This window comes from Haemorhous mexicanus, chromosome 5 (genome assembly GCF_027477595.1).
Source record: "Haemorhous mexicanus isolate bHaeMex1 chromosome 5, bHaeMex1.pri, whole genome shotgun sequence".
NCBI lineage: Eukaryota > Metazoa > Chordata > Aves > Passeriformes > Fringillidae > Haemorhous > Haemorhous mexicanus.
In genome coordinates, this window is record NC_082345.1 from 54,304,874 (window position 1) to 54,322,529 (window position 17,656).

The 17,656-nt window shown below is 36.7% G+C and overlaps 1 protein-coding gene across 10 annotated transcripts in view; it reads right to left on the bottom strand.

Annotated features, from left to right (window-relative positions):
• The window catches only part of LOC132327725 (calcium-dependent secretion activator 2), a 296,530-nt gene that overhangs the window by 159,047 nt on the left and 119,827 nt on the right, over positions 1 to 17,656 (bottom strand). For all 10 annotated transcript variants that reach the window (XM_059847194.1, XM_059847193.1, XM_059847195.1 and 7 more), the window contains exons 6-7: positions 17,467 to 17,588; positions 594 to 705 (exon numbers count right to left, since the gene is read on the bottom strand). In XM_059847194.1, the coding sequence (XP_059703177.1) occupies positions 594 to 705; positions 17,467 to 17,588 (234 nt within the window). The remainder of the gene's footprint in view (positions 1 to 593; positions 706 to 17,466; positions 17,589 to 17,656) is intronic.

Below are 17,656 nucleotides of genomic sequence, written 5' to 3' on the forward strand. Positions count from 1 at the left end.
TCATTGAAGCCAGCTATTAAGTGGATGGCCCATATGGAGATTGAACCCATGACCTTGGCATTATCAGCACCGTCCTCTGACTAACTGAGCCAATATCAGATTATCCTGCCAAGACAGGGAAAACACAAAAACAGAGGAAAAGCTCACGGAATACAAGAATAAGCTCTTACTTTCCTCTCACATATTATCTCTCTCCCATTCTGCTCCATCCTTCTACCACTTAAGTTCTCCCTTTCCTTACCCCCATTGTTTGCTGCATTTATTACATGCCAAGTCTTACCTCTCTCCCTTTCACTCCTAATTTGAACAGTTAAAAGCACTGATATGTCACGTAGAAATTAATGCTTTAAATAAGACAAAGAGAACCACCATGGGTGCCTGATGTAAGTTTCTGAAAGGTAATTAAGTCAACCTACCACGTTTTGAACACTGGTAAAAGCCACCCTTATATAAAAAATAGCACTGTTTGATAGAGCCACAGCAGAACAGGCTGGTAATGAAGGCCTTATACCATTTTATGGCACATTTTATCAATATTCACACTTCTACCCATCATTTCTCACATATTTCTCTTCTCTGCACATAATACTCACTCTTCCCAGTTCTTTATCTTCAAGTGCCAGCACCCCGGTGCTTTCTGTAAAGAGTTTTACTTTGACAACAGGCCGAGGGTGAGTAGTGGTGAAATCCCCTTGGGTTCCCCATCTGCAACAAAAAACCAACAAAATTTAACTGGGGCTGAGTACAGGCCTGAGAGTGACAGGACTTTAAATCTTTTTGTAGAATATTTATTAATGCACTCTTAGAACTTAATTTTTAAGCTTTAGTAGGAGGAGGGTGGGAAAGAAAAGGGAGGCACATTTTTGAACATCCAAGATCAATAGAAAAAATGGCTTTTCTCTGTGATAAAACAAGTGAGGGCTTTTCTGTATGACTTTTGTCATAAAATATCAATCAAAAAAATTTTAATGGCAAAACTCAAAGAAGAGAAATTATATCTTCATAGAGAAAAAAGAACCAAGCAAGACGGCAAATAAAGAGAGATCTATTTTCTATGAAACATTTTCACTATCTTCTGCACACCAGTCAAATTAATTTAGCAAAGAACCATGTCTCAATTCACTTCAGGCAACCACAGAGTGAATAAATTAGGAGACTTAGGTAGAGAAAGCCTTATATTTTATATTATGGACTTTACAACTTAGAATGTAGGAAAAACATAAACACAAATGCAAATAATAGGAAAAAAATATTATCATAATGACTATAGCTCTGCAAAATAATTACTGCCACAAGGCTCTGAGCTTTTAGAGAACCTTAATTAGGCAGACAGACTTCCAGTCGTTAATCTCTTATCTCAGTTAAGACATTTGGTTCCCCCCCTCCTCTCTGTGTGTCAGTAGTACAAAAAACAAAAGTTACACAAATTAGGTTCAATGATCTATTGCATTATCCTGGACAACCACATGGAGCTCATTACATTAACTGGTTAAACTGATTGTGGTTATGCTGGTAGGTACAAACAAAACGCGAAAAGTAAGCACAGCTCAGTTTCTCCTGCTTTTGTCCACTGTGTGAGATATTACAATTATCAGAAACTAATGAAATAAAGAAAACAGATGACCTTAAGAGTATGCTCTATAAAAGGATGTATTACACAAGCCAAAATCTTAGGCCCTCATTTAGGAAAAGCAACAATTATCATTTACATTCAAGAATACATAATCTCTCCAGTATTGCAATGTGAACATAGAATAGCAATTTTCCAGCAAAGGGATCTATTAGGCAAAAGAAAATGCTTTAATTAGCATGAGTTACAGACTTCAAGACAAAGTCTAGAAATAACATGTAATCAAAACCAAAAAGCTTTAAGGAAGCAGCAGCTCTGTATAAACCAGTCCTACAGGTGGCTGAACATGCCTGACTCTGAAAGTGAGGTTCACCACAAATTAACTGACTCTTGCACTAAATTCTGTCTTCCTCACTCTGACTAGGTTAGATAGATGCTTAATCTATCTGTGGTGTGCATAGGTTTAGCCTCAGCAAAGTGGCAATAGAAATAGGAACTCTGACAAATTACCTTCCTGAGTGAGAGAAAACCTGTTTATGATCTGGTGATAAGATGCGGCAGCTTCAGAATAAGACAATTCCTAGCACTACTGCTTTTCCCAGGTGGTGCCAGGGGTAGTTTTTGTCACAATACAGAAATGAAATTTCCAAGGAGAAAGCACCTTTATAAAAAATGACATAGTTGTATTTTTAGTTTAGTCTCCAGATCCCAGCACTCAGGAAGCATGCTGCCTTGAATTTGGGAACACAGTCCAAGCACTTTGATAGCTGCACCCTCTCTCTCAGCTGTTAGGTTTGTTTGTCCCTGAGCTTCCAGAGGCATTAAACTGTGCCTGCCATATTGGACAGCACCACACAAAAAACCCAAGAGAGACTCCCATTAAAATAACAAAACAAACCCAAACCCTCTCTACAAAAGTCTAGTGCCAGCATGAAGAGAAGAGAAGAGAAGAGAAGAGAAGAGAAGAGAAGAGAAGAGAAGAGAAGAGAAGAGAAGAGAAGAGAAGAGAAGAGAAGAGAAGAGAAGAGAAGAGAAGAGAAGAGAAGAGAAGAGAAGAGAAGAGAAGAGAAGAGAAGAGAAGAGAAGAGAAGAGAAGAGAAGAGGTCATGCTGACTGAAGGGAACAGCCCCAGCCCATTCAAGGAAGAGAAGACCACCTGCAGCAACTCAGTTGCTGCAAGCTGAGCAGCAGGTGTGTGCTTCAGCATTTGCTGGGGTTTGAGCACCCTAGCATCAAGTTCAAAGAACTTCCTGGAAAGTGGTGCAGCTTTATTTGGAGAGCCAGGCTCCATCTTTGCAGGACATGGCTGGCAGGGATGGGGCACACATGAACCTTGCCCAGGGAGCCTGAGAGAATTTGCTCCTTCTCCAATTTAGAGGCACAGTGAGAGACTGATGAGAATGGGAGCAATGTGAGGTCATCCACCTGTTCTTGGCACTTACGTAGTACTAGAAATCACCTTTAACACTGAATCTGACTACCAGCCTTGACCAACATCCTTCTCTTATCCCATGTTCCATCTGCAGCAGTAAGTAAAAATCTTGGGCTGAAAAAGAATGGTCTGAGTCAATTCCTAAAGCTAAATGTTCATAGTAGAAATATTCCATGCACTGACCTGCATGCTGCTGGACAATTAGGACTTCAGCTGACTCCCACAGCTTCTCAGGAACATTTCTTTGGAAATGAATTATCTGTCAGAGCTGATGATCACAGAATATACTGACTGGGTCTTAATACTATTCCTCATGAAAGAGCTCATGAGGAATCATGTTCTGTTAGAAAAGGCAAATCCAAGATTGCATCCCTTACTAACACACTTACTTGTGGGCATCTGATGTTCCCATCAGTTGCCAATATAAGAGCAAAGTACACATAGATCATCCTTTTGTTCCTTGAGTATTACTAGAACACAAGTCCTGTTTCTTTGAAGCTTCATGTTCTTGCAGAGGTATGAATTCATACAATTTGAAATCAGCAGCCAAAAGAGTGGTATTATGTTGATTTTAGTTTGCTCCTTCCAAGAAATAACATAAGAGACCCAATACTCCAAGCAAACTGACTTTATATAAATAGACTGAATTCATCTACGTGCTGTACATTTAAAAGCACATTATTAAGTTATTATGCATACTCTGAATACATCAGGCAACAACTGAAGCAGAAGTCAGAAATGACAGCCTAATCCAAACTCCAACTTGTAGTCTAACTTGTATGAATGTCCATGTTTATAACGACTTGCAATTTGCATTTTTTTGTTTTGTCGGTATGAAACGAGGTGTAGCAATAAGAATGGCCTTTCTGGCTCTAGTTTGCACTCTCAACACCTCCTAATAAAATTCAGTTCTGTTAGAAATAAAATTCTGATCTGTAAAGATTGTCCCATGAACATAACAAGATACCAGGAACTCAGCATTTATTAAGGATGACCCAAAATAAAGGAAAGATTGAGTAAAGCATGCACGTATACATAAGCTAGCCTATTTTGAAATATTCTTTACTGTTCTGAAATTATATAGGTGTTCAAGATCTGTCAGATTTCAACTTTATTTTCTCCCCTGGTTATTTCTTTTATGACAGCTTGCCAGACTCCAGTCAACAAATCAACAATTTGTTTACTCTTCTTGTTTATGAATAATACTTCATTTTAAATGAATTCCATTTAAATGGATATCACACTTTCAGCTTCTATATCTGAGAGTATAAAAAATGATATCAGATTTTCAGCATACAGATCAACTTAAAATTCATTACAACATACAGGCAAACAATAACTTTGAATAAGGTACTGTCCTATCACCAGCTGTGACTAAGAACTGTGTAATTAAATTGCATCAATCTTACCTGTAATGCCAAAATTGTAAATACAGTATTCCTAGACAATAAATAAGATTTTACTGAATCACTTGTTATTTCCACTGTAAAATTCCATCCATTTTCTCCATATTTTTGGATATTTATTCTAGATCTATATATCTGTTCAAGGAGCAGGTGAGTTTAATGGTGGAAAGAGGTTAGGAGAATACCTAATAATTAATGAAATCAATACCTGAATAGTAATTATCATGATGAAAATCTTGATCACCATTACTGTGATTTCTTGTTTCAACTATTAGATTTTATGTGCTAGTATAATTACATCCACTTCATTTCTCAAAAATTTAATTCTTTTCTTCCAAAACAACTTTGCTGCCTGCAAAACGCAATTTTTGACCCTTATTAAGCATTAATATTTCTGGTTCTTGCATTTCTTAATCTGTTGGGAAAGAACATCTGCCTTAAATTTAAAAGCTAAGCTGCTACGTATAGGTCAGACAAATCAATGCCAGTTAGGGTTTGCACCCTGATATTTCTCCTGAAGAAAATACAGTAATTCCCAAAAAAGATTTTTTTCTGAACCACAGATACCAAAGTCAACCACTCTGCAAAAGATTGTTCACATTATTCACAAGATAAAAACTTTTAAATTGTTTAATTGAACGACTTTCTGTATTAAATAGGAACTAACAATGTGGTCTCCAGAATCCAAATGCTGAATATTAAAAAGCTGCTCTTCTTTATGTTTTAACTTTCAACATCAATAACTGAAATGTTTTCTGCATGAAAATAAATCTTACAGCTGACTTTTACTTTACCAGTGAACCTGTAGGTTGAAACCTGGCTTTCTGTGAAAAGTGAAGCAATTCCTTTGTGCCATTTTTGATCTTGTTTGAGTAAAAGTATTTTGCAGATAATTTACTTACAGCTTGCTCTGCTGTGGAGCTCCTGAAGGAGAGATGGAAGAAAGGATGAAAGATCAAGCAAATTAATTCATCTATCTTATGAAACTGGTATTTGCAAACAGTGTACCTTTAGTAAATCTCAACTACAAATTAAAATGCAATGCTTTGTGTTTGTGATAGCATAAGTTTTAACTAGCAAATGGATGCAAATGATGGAAACAAAAAACCAACCACCTCCACACCTTTGGAGGACCCATAAGATTTTTGAGTACTGGTCCAATGATTCTTGTTAATGTGAACAATTTTGGTGCTGAAAGTGTTCAGATGGGAAGTGCAAAATTTTAGAAAAAACAAGTATGGATCTCATGCAATATTTATATTAAATAACTACCATTAGAGTATGGTTGGGTTTTTTTTGTTTGTTTAAATCTTGCTAGATAAACTGTTGAAAGTAACAATAATTTCAACACTAACTACTGCAGTGAGCTCACAGTACTTTTAGCTGCAGCCCATGTAGCATACTGGATACCTCTCAAAGTACCAACTTTAAGTCTAAAAAACCTTAATTCTGCCTCTTCAGGCTCTCATTTTACCACATAATTTTCCTCTGTTTAAATAATTTTTCTGCTTTTACCTACTCACTCTCTTTACTATAGCCACTGCAGTGATTTGATGTTAGATCATCTTTAACCATAAGCCACAGTCTTTTCACCATATTTCTCTGCTGCTGAGAGAGGTACATGGGTTGATACAGTAATTAGAGACAAAATATATTGCCAAAGTTTATTTCCCTTCACTGCAAAAGTACCTACTGCCAGCAAGAAGGTGAATGTTTATTTCAGCTGAAGATTTATCACTGTGTCACAGAAACCCCTCTAAGGAAATTTATTCTTCTACTTCAGTTTGGAACACATTTCATACACTGGAAACAGCAGCAAATTTCTCTCTCAGACTTTCCATTTAACTCATGGTCTCTGTTAGTCAAAACTTTTTTTAGGAGATCATGGGGGTGAATGTAATAAAATTTATTATTCTAAGCAAAGATCTAGAAATTTTATTTTAACCCTATTTATTGCAATACTTTATTTCTGATAAAATACCAACTCTACAGAATTTTTACACCATTTTTTGTCCTCAGCAATATGGAAATCTCATTTTTAAAAAAAGTATCAGAGTGTATTGGTCTCCTCGGTGCCATCTTTTGCATCTTTCTGGGTCTGATTTTGGATTTAAGTCTTCTACATAACCTCAACGTGTTTCTCAATTATTAATTAAATTACCTTAAGAGGCCTTCTGGAAGAGTTTTCTTATTTGCTATCAAACAGGGATGTGGACAGAGCTGGAATGAGCAGGAAGACCCATCCAAGCCAGTTTGTTAACCATCTTACTGCTCCACAGGAGTAAGAGATTTACCAGCCCTTCATCTTTGCACATCTTGGAGCCGGACTGGAAATAGGATGGTGAGGTCTCTGCAATATGTTTATGTTTCAGCTATGTCAAGAACCTAAACCAACTCTGCTGTTTCTACTTTGTTTAGAAACAAGCTTAAGCCTGTTAAACTTGTTAAACTGTATAAAACCAGGTATCTTAACCCTCAGGTTAGAAATCACATTTACAGTGCAAGTTGGATGAAGTACCGGGAAACGAAAGGACAGAGGAGGCTCAGCACCTCCTGACACATCTGAGTACAGTGAAACATTGAAGCACTTCAAATCCAGGTCTGAAAAACCTTCTGTTGTTAGTGAAGGATTGTGTGACTGTGGAATTTATGAAGTGTTGTATATTACTATGTCCAACTGCACAGATACAGAGAGGGAAAATGTGAGAGCGTGAGCCAGGCGCTGCACCAGCAGTGCAAGTCACCCCACAGCAATGTGACAATAAATCCATAATGTGACGAGGAGGCTCCACTCACACAAATAAAAATAGAGTTAAATCCATACTTATCTGATTTTGGTGTTTTTACTGAGACTCCTAAAGAGAGTATTAGTTGGTGCTAATTGCTACTTGTTCTTCCCTGCTGATACTTGGAAAAATATCACAAACATTTCATTTTCTTTTCTGAGCACAAAATTACTCACCCATTTGCTAATGATTGACACCAGGATGCTACACTAGAAATCATAGATTTAACTCTAACAGCTGTCTCATACAGCCTGAAAGCATGTTTATTTTTTTTTGTTATGACTACCATACAAAATAATATGAACCCTGAAGCTTCTCCCTTTGAAAAAAGATAATGAAGAGTACTGCACATGCAACAGAAGTTTATTGTGCACCACTATGGATTTAATAGGTAAAGACCATTCCTTATATGCAACATTACAACCACTACTTTTATTTATTTAGTTATTTAGTTAGTTATTTAGGTATGCATTCTCCAGTACATCAGTGAGATCTGGAATTAATGCTTGGAACCTCAAGGGAAAGAGCTTGTAGTTCTATAATGTTTAGAATGCGATTTACATTGTAAATGTTTTCCCTGGAAAATTTTTTTTCTTTTTCTCTATTTTAAAATTACTCATTTGTTTTAATGGAAAAACAAGGAGCATAATTTGCTCGCTCAGAGCAAGCACATTAAACTGCAGCTGAAAAGCAAGGCATAAAGAAAGTTTTAAACAAATCATAAAACCTTTCACAGTAGAAGCACAGACAAGCTCCGGGCTCAGGCAAACTGAACCATGAAGTAGCCATGTGTCTGGCCTTTCATTACTGACCTGACCTAATCTTCTGTGACTCTGCTCTTCCCTGTGGTACTGTGACTTCACTATTTTAAGCACAAATCTTGAGGAGAACTACAGATTCATTGTTTTACAAACCCTATCGAAGAAACACTGACAGTTTGCATAAATGCTTTCTCTATTTAGCTGCTACCTTATGGACTGTCAGCTACTGAAGGAGAATGACAGTGATAATGGTTTTAACCCTGAGGTTCCAAAGTGTTCCTAAAGCTACAAAATGTAGATAGGAGAAAAATAAATTGTTCTACAGAGGTGAATGACAGGAGGAAGGGAAAGTACAGTGAAAAGGGAAGTCTGGTATAAGCATGGAAAGTCCCACAATTACTTTTAAATGTCACCTTTGATTCCACCTAAGCAGAGGCTACACTACTGTCTTTTACCCTTTACCATTTATTTCTGTCTATATGAGAACTTTTGACCCAGCACAGTAATAGTTGGAAATGCAGACTAACAAACCATCTCTTCAGCACTTCCCTTCCAGAAAATTTGTGTCCAGCACCTGCAGCTGCACACACTAAGCAGCCCATTGCTTAATTTCTGAATGCATTGCTGAGTTGTTATCTAGTGTAGTCACTCAAAAAAAAGGTAAATGTTTGGGTAATTTTTCCTTTTTCTGTGGATTCAGCAGCAAAATTAAGGGGTTTAGGGTTATTGTTACAAAACACTGAGAATCCCTTCTTGGAACTTTTTTCTCAAGGAACAGAAAGGTCCAAATTGTAATTTCAGCAACGGCAAGGATGAAGTGTTTTGATGGATATGCTATATTATAATGCTCCTTTATACAACTAGACAAAAATGAAAGGAAAAAAAGAATAATCTGTTAGTATGCAGATTTTTTTTTTTTCAGGATCTGTTTTAGGTAAATTAACAACTGTTTTAAATAAAGGAATGAACAGAGCTCAAAATTACTGTTTATCTGAGAGCTAATGATAATCTATGCACAATGATGTATTTATTTTTAAGCATAAAAAATTATTAATATATGACATAATTACTTGTAAAAAGTCACTAGAAAACTGTGTCTAGTTTTTTTTTTTTTTCAAATAAAAAAAGTATCTAATAGAAACCAGAAGAGGGGTCCTGTGCATAATAAGCACTTAGTAAAAACACTCATTTAGGCTTCCTACACTGAATGGAAGAAAAGTGCACTCTAACAGTACAGAATGCTATTATGACAAGTATTGTCATTACACACATAAAACAGTATGAATAAATTATTAGTCTTGCTTTCCCATCTCACTTTCAATACAGGCAACCAAGACACAAACCAGGACGAAAATTTTCATGGGTATGTATCTGACTGACACACTGCCAGGCTCGGGAAAGCACTGGTACATATTAAGTGAACAATTCATAAGAGGCATTACCTGCTGTTTCCCACCAAGGTTCAAACCACCTAGAGACTGATTATAGGCACAAGGACAAGACACGGTGATTTATGCTCTTGAATTTTCTATATGCATCTATATTTCACTTTTTCCTTGAAAGAGATAGTTATGAATCCAGCATGGTACTGTTAGAAGTTGCAACTCCTATTTACTTCATGCAACTTTGTATTTCTGTGATACTTTAAACCTTTAAATGTGTACAAACATTGATAAACTCACAGTACTTTGCTGAAGTGGGTAGATGCTGTCATGTCAGTCTAAAGATGTGGGAAAACAAATCACAAACTAGGCTGACCTACCTGGGCCTGCAGAGTCTACCCGGAAAGAGCCAGGAATAAAATCAGAAAATGTCAGTGTTCCAGCTGGCATAAGACCAATTGGTGTGTTTTATTCTGAAACCCCTTTTACTGCTCTTTCTGACTCATACTGCTCTTATCAGCTGTCCACACTTCCCTGCCTTATTTTTTCCTGTCCTCCTACTCTCAATCCACTGGTATTGCTTTCAAATAGGCCCATTAACCTGCAGAATCACACCTTAAATGATGTATAGTTATTAAGAAATTCCAGGATCTATAAACACATTTTCTTCATCTGTTCAGTGGACTGTTCTGCATTCTAGAAGTACTGGACCTCTCGACACCTTTGAGGATCAATGCACATACTAACACAGTGACAGCAAAGAAGGGTCTGCCCATAGTGGGGTGAAAAACAGTTTTCTGAATGTCATGAGCATTTGAGATGTATAAAGTATTCTTAGCCTAAACAGGATCCAAAAGCAGAAACTTATGTCTTTCAAATCCTTTTTCTCAAGATTTCTCTTTACCCAAAACAACATCCCTAAACTAAATAAGGCTGTAAAATGTGTTCCAATTAAAACTCTATATCTAGTAAAATATTTTCTAATTAATTTGAATGTACCCGTGTCATACTTACAAGACATATAAGCAAATTTTTGAAAGGTCTCTCCAAATCAAGATACAAGAATAGAATATTTTTAAAATGTAAAATAGGACATTTAGGTCATATAAAAATTTAAGAAGAATCCAAAGGAACTGTTTGCATGTCAACTATTGCCCACAAACAACTACTGAACTTTTCCAATATAAGACAGGTGCAGACCACTCTGAAACACAAATTTCAAATTCACTCTACTGAAGTATTCCAGGAGGAGAAGGGAGGTAAAATTTGAGGTAATCCTTCTCCCCCACCTTTTTCTTTGACAGACCACATCCCTCTAGAAGATACTTTACAGGCTACACTTGCCTTCAGGTTGACCCAGCCAGAGACCAGGTAGATAAATTAGAATAAGGCTTATCCTCATCAAAACCATTTTGCTAATAAGCAAGGTTTAATTAGCTTTGGCTTCACCATGCTATTTATAGCCAAAGGCCTTCCAGTTTTAAGCTGGATCACACATCTGCATTTGCTTTAGTATGATGTCATAGAAAGCTTGTACCTGTCTGCAAAATATTAGTTGCATTTGTTGTGGATCAGGTGGGAATGAAAATGGAAATAGGTACAACTTGTGCATTAAGCAGTGTGTAAACAGTCTTCCTCCAAGCCCTGATCGTTATAGTGAAAGGCATGGGTGGGACATGCATCTTCAAACCCAAAGATTTCCAAAATGCACTCTGAAATGAAACTGGTATGAGTCTTGCAAGAGACATGTAACACAATATTACATTTTAAAAGAAGACAGATATATAGCCATTCTTTCCAGTGGTGCCTCTGGATGAGGAGGGTTAATACTCTCTCTATATGCTATATGTATTATATAGGGTATATATATTATATACCCTAATATATGCCTTGGTGACATGATTATGTGTATTGTTAACTATCCAAATAGAACAGGGAATACAACTAACCTTAATTATCTCCTTTCATCCCAACTTTTTCTATGCTATGCTTCTTTATCTGAAAACAGAATATTCCCTTCTAAAAGTAGTGGCTTTCACAAGTCCCTTAGACAGAACAGACTTAGACTATTTTGGGAGTTAATCATAGCATCACCTTAAAATTTAGGCTGAAAGGAACCTCTAGAGGTCACCTAGGTCAAACCCTGTGCAGAGCAAGAACAGTTAAATTAGGTTGCTCAGATTATTATCCAGTGGAGTTTCAAATTTCTTTTAATATTAAGTGTCTAGATATAATTCATACTTCTCTGCAATAAGAGAGATGAAAAATTTCTTCTAGAATGTGAAACAGTAATCAATGACAGCTCATAAAGCCAAGGCACCAAGTGAAACTTGGTGAAACTCTATTTTGTAAAACTTTTTCATCATTAATCCAGAAGACACATTGGGATAAATGTGCATTCTTTTTCTTCTCCATCATTTCCTTTGCAGAACCAATGAAACACAATCAGATAACTTCCTATTGTTAATTTATTTTTTTTCCCTCCTAACAGCTGGATAACAAACATATACAGTATCTAATCAATGCACTCAATTTTTTGAAAGATTGTTTCTTCACTGTATTTTGTGACTTGCTCCAAAAGGAAACACATACTGATATATGATAAGACGAACACAATGATGTGTTAGAGATTTAGAGATATAAAGGTGAATTTTAGAGAAAATGATAGCAATCCTTACACAACTCAGTCAAGCCTAGTTTATGAAAGCAGACAGACTTTGTTTCCTGTCATGATCCCCACTAGTCTCCTTAAAATTCCAAAATGCTATTAAAGCATCATGCTCATCTTCACCAAGTTTTCAGCATTGTCTACGTCAGCATAATTATGTCTCTCAAGCCTGTGAAATGATATTACTAAAAATACACAGACATTCTCTAACATATAACTTCGTTTTGTAAATGTTGCTTAAAATGTATTTACGACTTAAAGAAAATACCTCTGTAGGCCAAAATTAGGATGAACAACTTTGTAGTTGATCTGTGAGATCAACACTGCATTTTGCAGCACCTAGCTGCAAGTAGAAATCTTTCAGAGGCAATAAACAGTCAAAAGAACAGGTGAAAGTAAAATACCCTGATCAAGAAGCTAACTCCTAAAGAAAATTTATCCTCAGAAGATACAATAGGAAGCATATGAACCGAGAGCTAAGCACAGTTATATCAGGTACGATGAAAATGCAGTCCTATTAGTCCACGTAGAAAATCCCATGCTCAAATATAATTACTTATATATATAATTTCAATAAAAAAGGCACCCAAACAAAGAACAGAAAACCCTGTAAACACTGTAAGGAGAGTTAGTCAGCTAGCCAGCAACAGAAGAGTTTGATTACTGCCTCTCTGATCGGCCATAACTTGTGTTTCTGTCCCGCCTTTCTTCCTATGTATATTCTCTCATTTTCTATTTAAGAATACAAGCAATATGAGGCAAGTAAAACTTCTTCATTCTACCTTTTCTCTTGTGCAAAAGCAAGGACATAAATTCCTACACATTAAAACAATATGAGGAATGAATGCAGAAAACCAACAGTACAATTAAAGTATTACTGAATGAAATAAACTTCATTTATGCACATGTATCAGACAGAGAGCAGCAGCATGTGGGAAAAGAGGAGTAGGTGTGCATTCTCTTTCCTTTCACACTGGACATCTGTGTTGTCAACCACAAGCTACGTGACAGCTTAAAGTGTTATTGCCCCTTGTTTCCCTTAATCAAAAATAAAAAAACTATAAAGATCTAGGGACTATTATGAAGATGAAGGAAGAAAACTTCCTGATATTTGGAACATGATTGTCCAACATCATAAATGTTATTTATCCTTTTTCCCTTCAGAAATGTTGTCTTAGGCAACTTTCTCAAAACATATTGAAAAAGTACGATTTTTTTAATGAGGGAACCTGTCATTTAAGAAAGTGTGAAATTTTATAAATTAGGCCTTTTTCTCCATTTTTTAAACTGCTCTATGGAAGGTTTTCTATGCAATCTTTAGCTAATGTATGCACAAGTTCTCATACTTCAAATACTTTATGGAATTAATGATGGTAGAATATGGCATAAAAATAATATGTGAGCAGCATTTTCTTTATTTGTGCAGTACTGACTGAGGTTCCCTGCCTCCTCTAGTCAGATTTAATCATGCATTCTTTGCATACTTCCAACTTATAATAGACCTTTTAATAAGATTCTACAATCACTGGCAGTAAAATATGATCCTCTTATTTGTCTTGTTCACATGAAAGATAAATATCCTGCCTATTAAAATTTTCTCGTGATCCAGATATTGTCTTTTCTGATTGCATAAGTATGTGACAAGAAGATGTCATTGTAGTACTAAATGATACTATGTTCCCATTTTTTAATTTTAGGCATGATTTTACATACCTAAAACATGACACTTTCAATAAATCACATTGTTTACTATTCAGAATGAATAAAAATCAAGGATAAGAAAGAAATGTGGATACCAGACTCCACAAGACTAAAAACAAGACAACTTCAATAACGTTTGAAAAATGAAATTATCACTGGATTTCTGCAGATGACCCCCTGTGGCATCACAGCAACAAAGTTATGCAAAGCTTCACACAACTAAAAGGGCCCTCTGAGGGCTCTGCTTACTGATCTCTGGTAGAAAAGGTCACAGGCTAGGTTGGAGGGATTTTCAGCAGGGCTAAACGGCAGGAAACAGTCGGGAGGAATGAGGAAATATTTCACAGGCAGTTATAAAAATTTTATTGGGTTTGCATGTGAAAGAGTGCAACTGATCTGTTTGTAAAGCTGTCCAAGACATAAGCTCAGTAAAACTACGTCATCCTATAGAATTTGTGTTTTAGAATGACCATTAGTTACTCAGTAAGATACATATAAGCAGTACTTCATCTGGGTTGCAAAAGAAGAAAATGAAGCACTTAAACTTACAAAGTTATTATTCAAAGAGAGACAAAGCAGGAGTTGAATGCATTAAAAAACCAGAAAATATTTACTACTGATGAAAACTGAAAGCCCCTTCCAGGGACTTTAATTAGGCATCTTCCCTTTAAGAATTAATATTGTTTCTAGTTTTTGTATTACTCTTAAGATGGCACTCAGGGATTTAGAGGAATATTTAGATACATGTATAAAAATACCTGAGAAAATATTCAGCAATTGGAATAGCGGACAAATTGTGAATTAAGTGTGCACTTGACTCATGTTTCCATTAATCTCTCCTCTAAGATCACAATGGCTTGCAGTGGCATTTTGAAACATTCATCTGAGTATCTTATTTTCTCCTTTTCACTGTGAAAGCTTTTGAATTGTCTGAGTTGTAGCATTGCACTGCATATAGTGATGTTTCAAAGATGAAAAAATAGGCATAAATAATTCTTTATACTGTTTTTTTTTCCATAAATGTAGCTACCAGTCCAAGACGAAAAACTGACTACAGAAAAATGTCTCCTGCCAGCAGTCCCCACAGCAGGCTGGTGGTAATCATTCACTTTTAATCACTGTCTCATTCTATGCTTAGTATGAGAGCTTTGGTACCCTTTTCTAGCTGCACATCCTACTTACAGTTACGATCTCCTCCAGCCTCACTGATACTTTTCCTTCATATCAGAAAGACAGTACTGAAAATTATACCAGTAAAAGCCAGCTCCAGCAGCAGGCAAAGCAGGCAGGCAGTAGCCTCAGGCACCTGACAGCTGTTTTTTCTCTATCAGGAAAGAGAAGGTCTGGCTGTGCTTGCTCACCAGTGCCCTTCCACCAGTGTAATTTCTGATTAAACTCTGCTAAGCCCTCTTGGTTGCCTCCACCACCAATCAATAAAAGCAATATTGCTACTGCCAAAAAAACCTGGTTTGGGCTCCAACAGAAAAACTAAACTATGGAAGAAAGCATGTCCCTTTCCATAGGCATCTTCCTCCATCTTCTTACTGGCTGCTCGTAATTTGCTAATTTCATGCTTGTCTAATTTAATATCCTCCCCCATTGCCTCAAACGAAGTCTCTTTCTGTGCTCAAAAGCTAAGTCTCTAAATACTCATAATCATACAGCATGCCAATGTCTCCTAATCACTCTTGCCAGAAATGGAAAAGAGCACAACTCAGAGCAGCACAAGAACTAGATACTTTTCAGAGCTCTCTAATCTTTGCCCATTTAAGTTACACTGTTTTACAGGTTAGCAGGTCAACAGCACCACTAACTCCTACTTCTGTGCTTCCAGACTACAGTTCAGGGCATTTATCAAAAATTCATCTTCTATAAATGCATAATTTTTTGCAAACAAATCCATATGACTTTGGTTTGTACGATATCACTTAGATGGAATAGCCCATAATCTGTCTTCCTCCCATATTCAATCAACTCATACCTTTTGAGCCTGAAGTTCATTAAATCAATTTAAAAGGTTGGAGCAGATCCTAACATTACAGCTTTTCCTAGAAACACTTCAGTTGTTCTTGTACTGACTCCATCTTTTGTGGAACTTCCTTTTTACAAAGCTTCCACTTTTACAAGTAGGAAAATCAATTAATCTCTTGGTAATTTTTACTTGATGCATCTATATACTTCTGATTGATTTTACAACCTTTACCTTAACCTGCAGTATGAAATAAGGCATGAACTGACTGTGAGCCATCCCTAGCATGTTCTGTTCACCATATCAATAGCTAGAGAAAACAAAACCCTTAACATCCTCAGACTGTTTTCTGAAAGGAAGATAAACATGTCCAAAATGCAAAAACTTGTGTATTCTAGGTGATTTAAAGACTCATACCAATGACATGAGAGGTTAACCAAGCATTTAAAACAGACCTGAACAAGTTCGGGGGGGGAAAATAGCAATACACCTTGAGAAGAAACAAGAACCTTGGCTGTGTCAGCTGGCAAAGGCTGTAGGCACATGCTGCAGGGAACCATCTGAGAGCAACTGCAAGACAGTCTGGAGATGTGCCCTCCAATAAAAAACTCCAGTGGGTCTCATGGGACCCTCAACCACCAGAAAACACTCCAGAAGGTCAAAAAATAAGCTGATGATGTTGAATGCCCATTTACGACCTTGCTTCAGTGTGTACATCTGTGTGTCTTTTTTATAATTACTCCTTTTAGAAGGCCCTCATAGTACATGGAAATGATAAGAATAAGCATTCCAATACCCTGGAGAAGGAACACAGCCAGGGACTGTGACAAATGAATTTTACATCTTGTCCCACATACTTAGTGTTCTGCAAAGCTGTTTGAATATGCTGCTGGCTTATTTGCCTAGGAACATTGCCACAGCTAGAATTAAGTCCACCAAATTAGATCTCCTTCTACATCCAACTGTAGAAGAGACAGATAAAATTGTGCTTCTGATTTTGTCAAAAAATATTCTGTCTTTGTGGTCCCAATGAAATAGAAACTACCATTCCCAATTCCACAGAAGATGTTTTATCAGATATTGTAACAACTGCAATTTTTAAATTGTCTTTCACACGGCACACTATGGTGCCAGTAAAACCCCAACATACTGTCTGGAAAGTTATCTACAAAAGATTCCAAATGACATTTTAACAGAGCGAAAAGTGTCTGAAGACAGTGTGCAGGTCAAACAAATCAACCAATTTAATTTCTTACTCTCTGCTACACTAACTGGTTCAACTACAGATGGCATGATGTTATCCCCCTCCAAGTCAGTTTGCTGACTGGCTCCATCAAAAATTAATTGAAAGAACTGTATCCTATAATTTAAAATGAAATAGGCTCAGCAGGTGAGCAAGCTTTGTCAAGATTGATTACTGAGTATTGATTTCCCTCCAATTGTACAAGTTACACTCCACAAGGCCACCTGCACATTAACCTAGAATACATAAAATCACCTCAGGCTAACATCTATCAAGAGGTTTGTATTTTTGGAGGATGCAGTCTCTAGTTCTTTTTCTCACAGGTACATTCAATGGCTTTCATTTGGACAGCATCCACACTTTGAACTTACCTCACCCTAAAAAGTATTATCTGCATTTTAACTTCTCAGAAAGAATTTGAGATAACTACTCAGGGAAAAAAACACATAACCTAGCCCTAAGATAATTGTAAAAATTGTAAAGAAAACCAGACAAGCTCTCCCATGACAGAAAAAAGATACTGATGCAGCAACAGCAGAGTGGCTTACTGTGGCCTGGAAGCTTCTGCTTGGTCAGTCTGAAGCTTTTCACCCCCTTCCACTTCCATGGTGCAGTAGACAATCCGATTGGGAGCAACTGACTTTAAACCTTGTACTTCCATTATGACAATCTGAGGAAAAGAGAGCAAACAGTTGATCCTTCAGAAAAAAATACACAGCAAAATTACTGCAGAGCTAA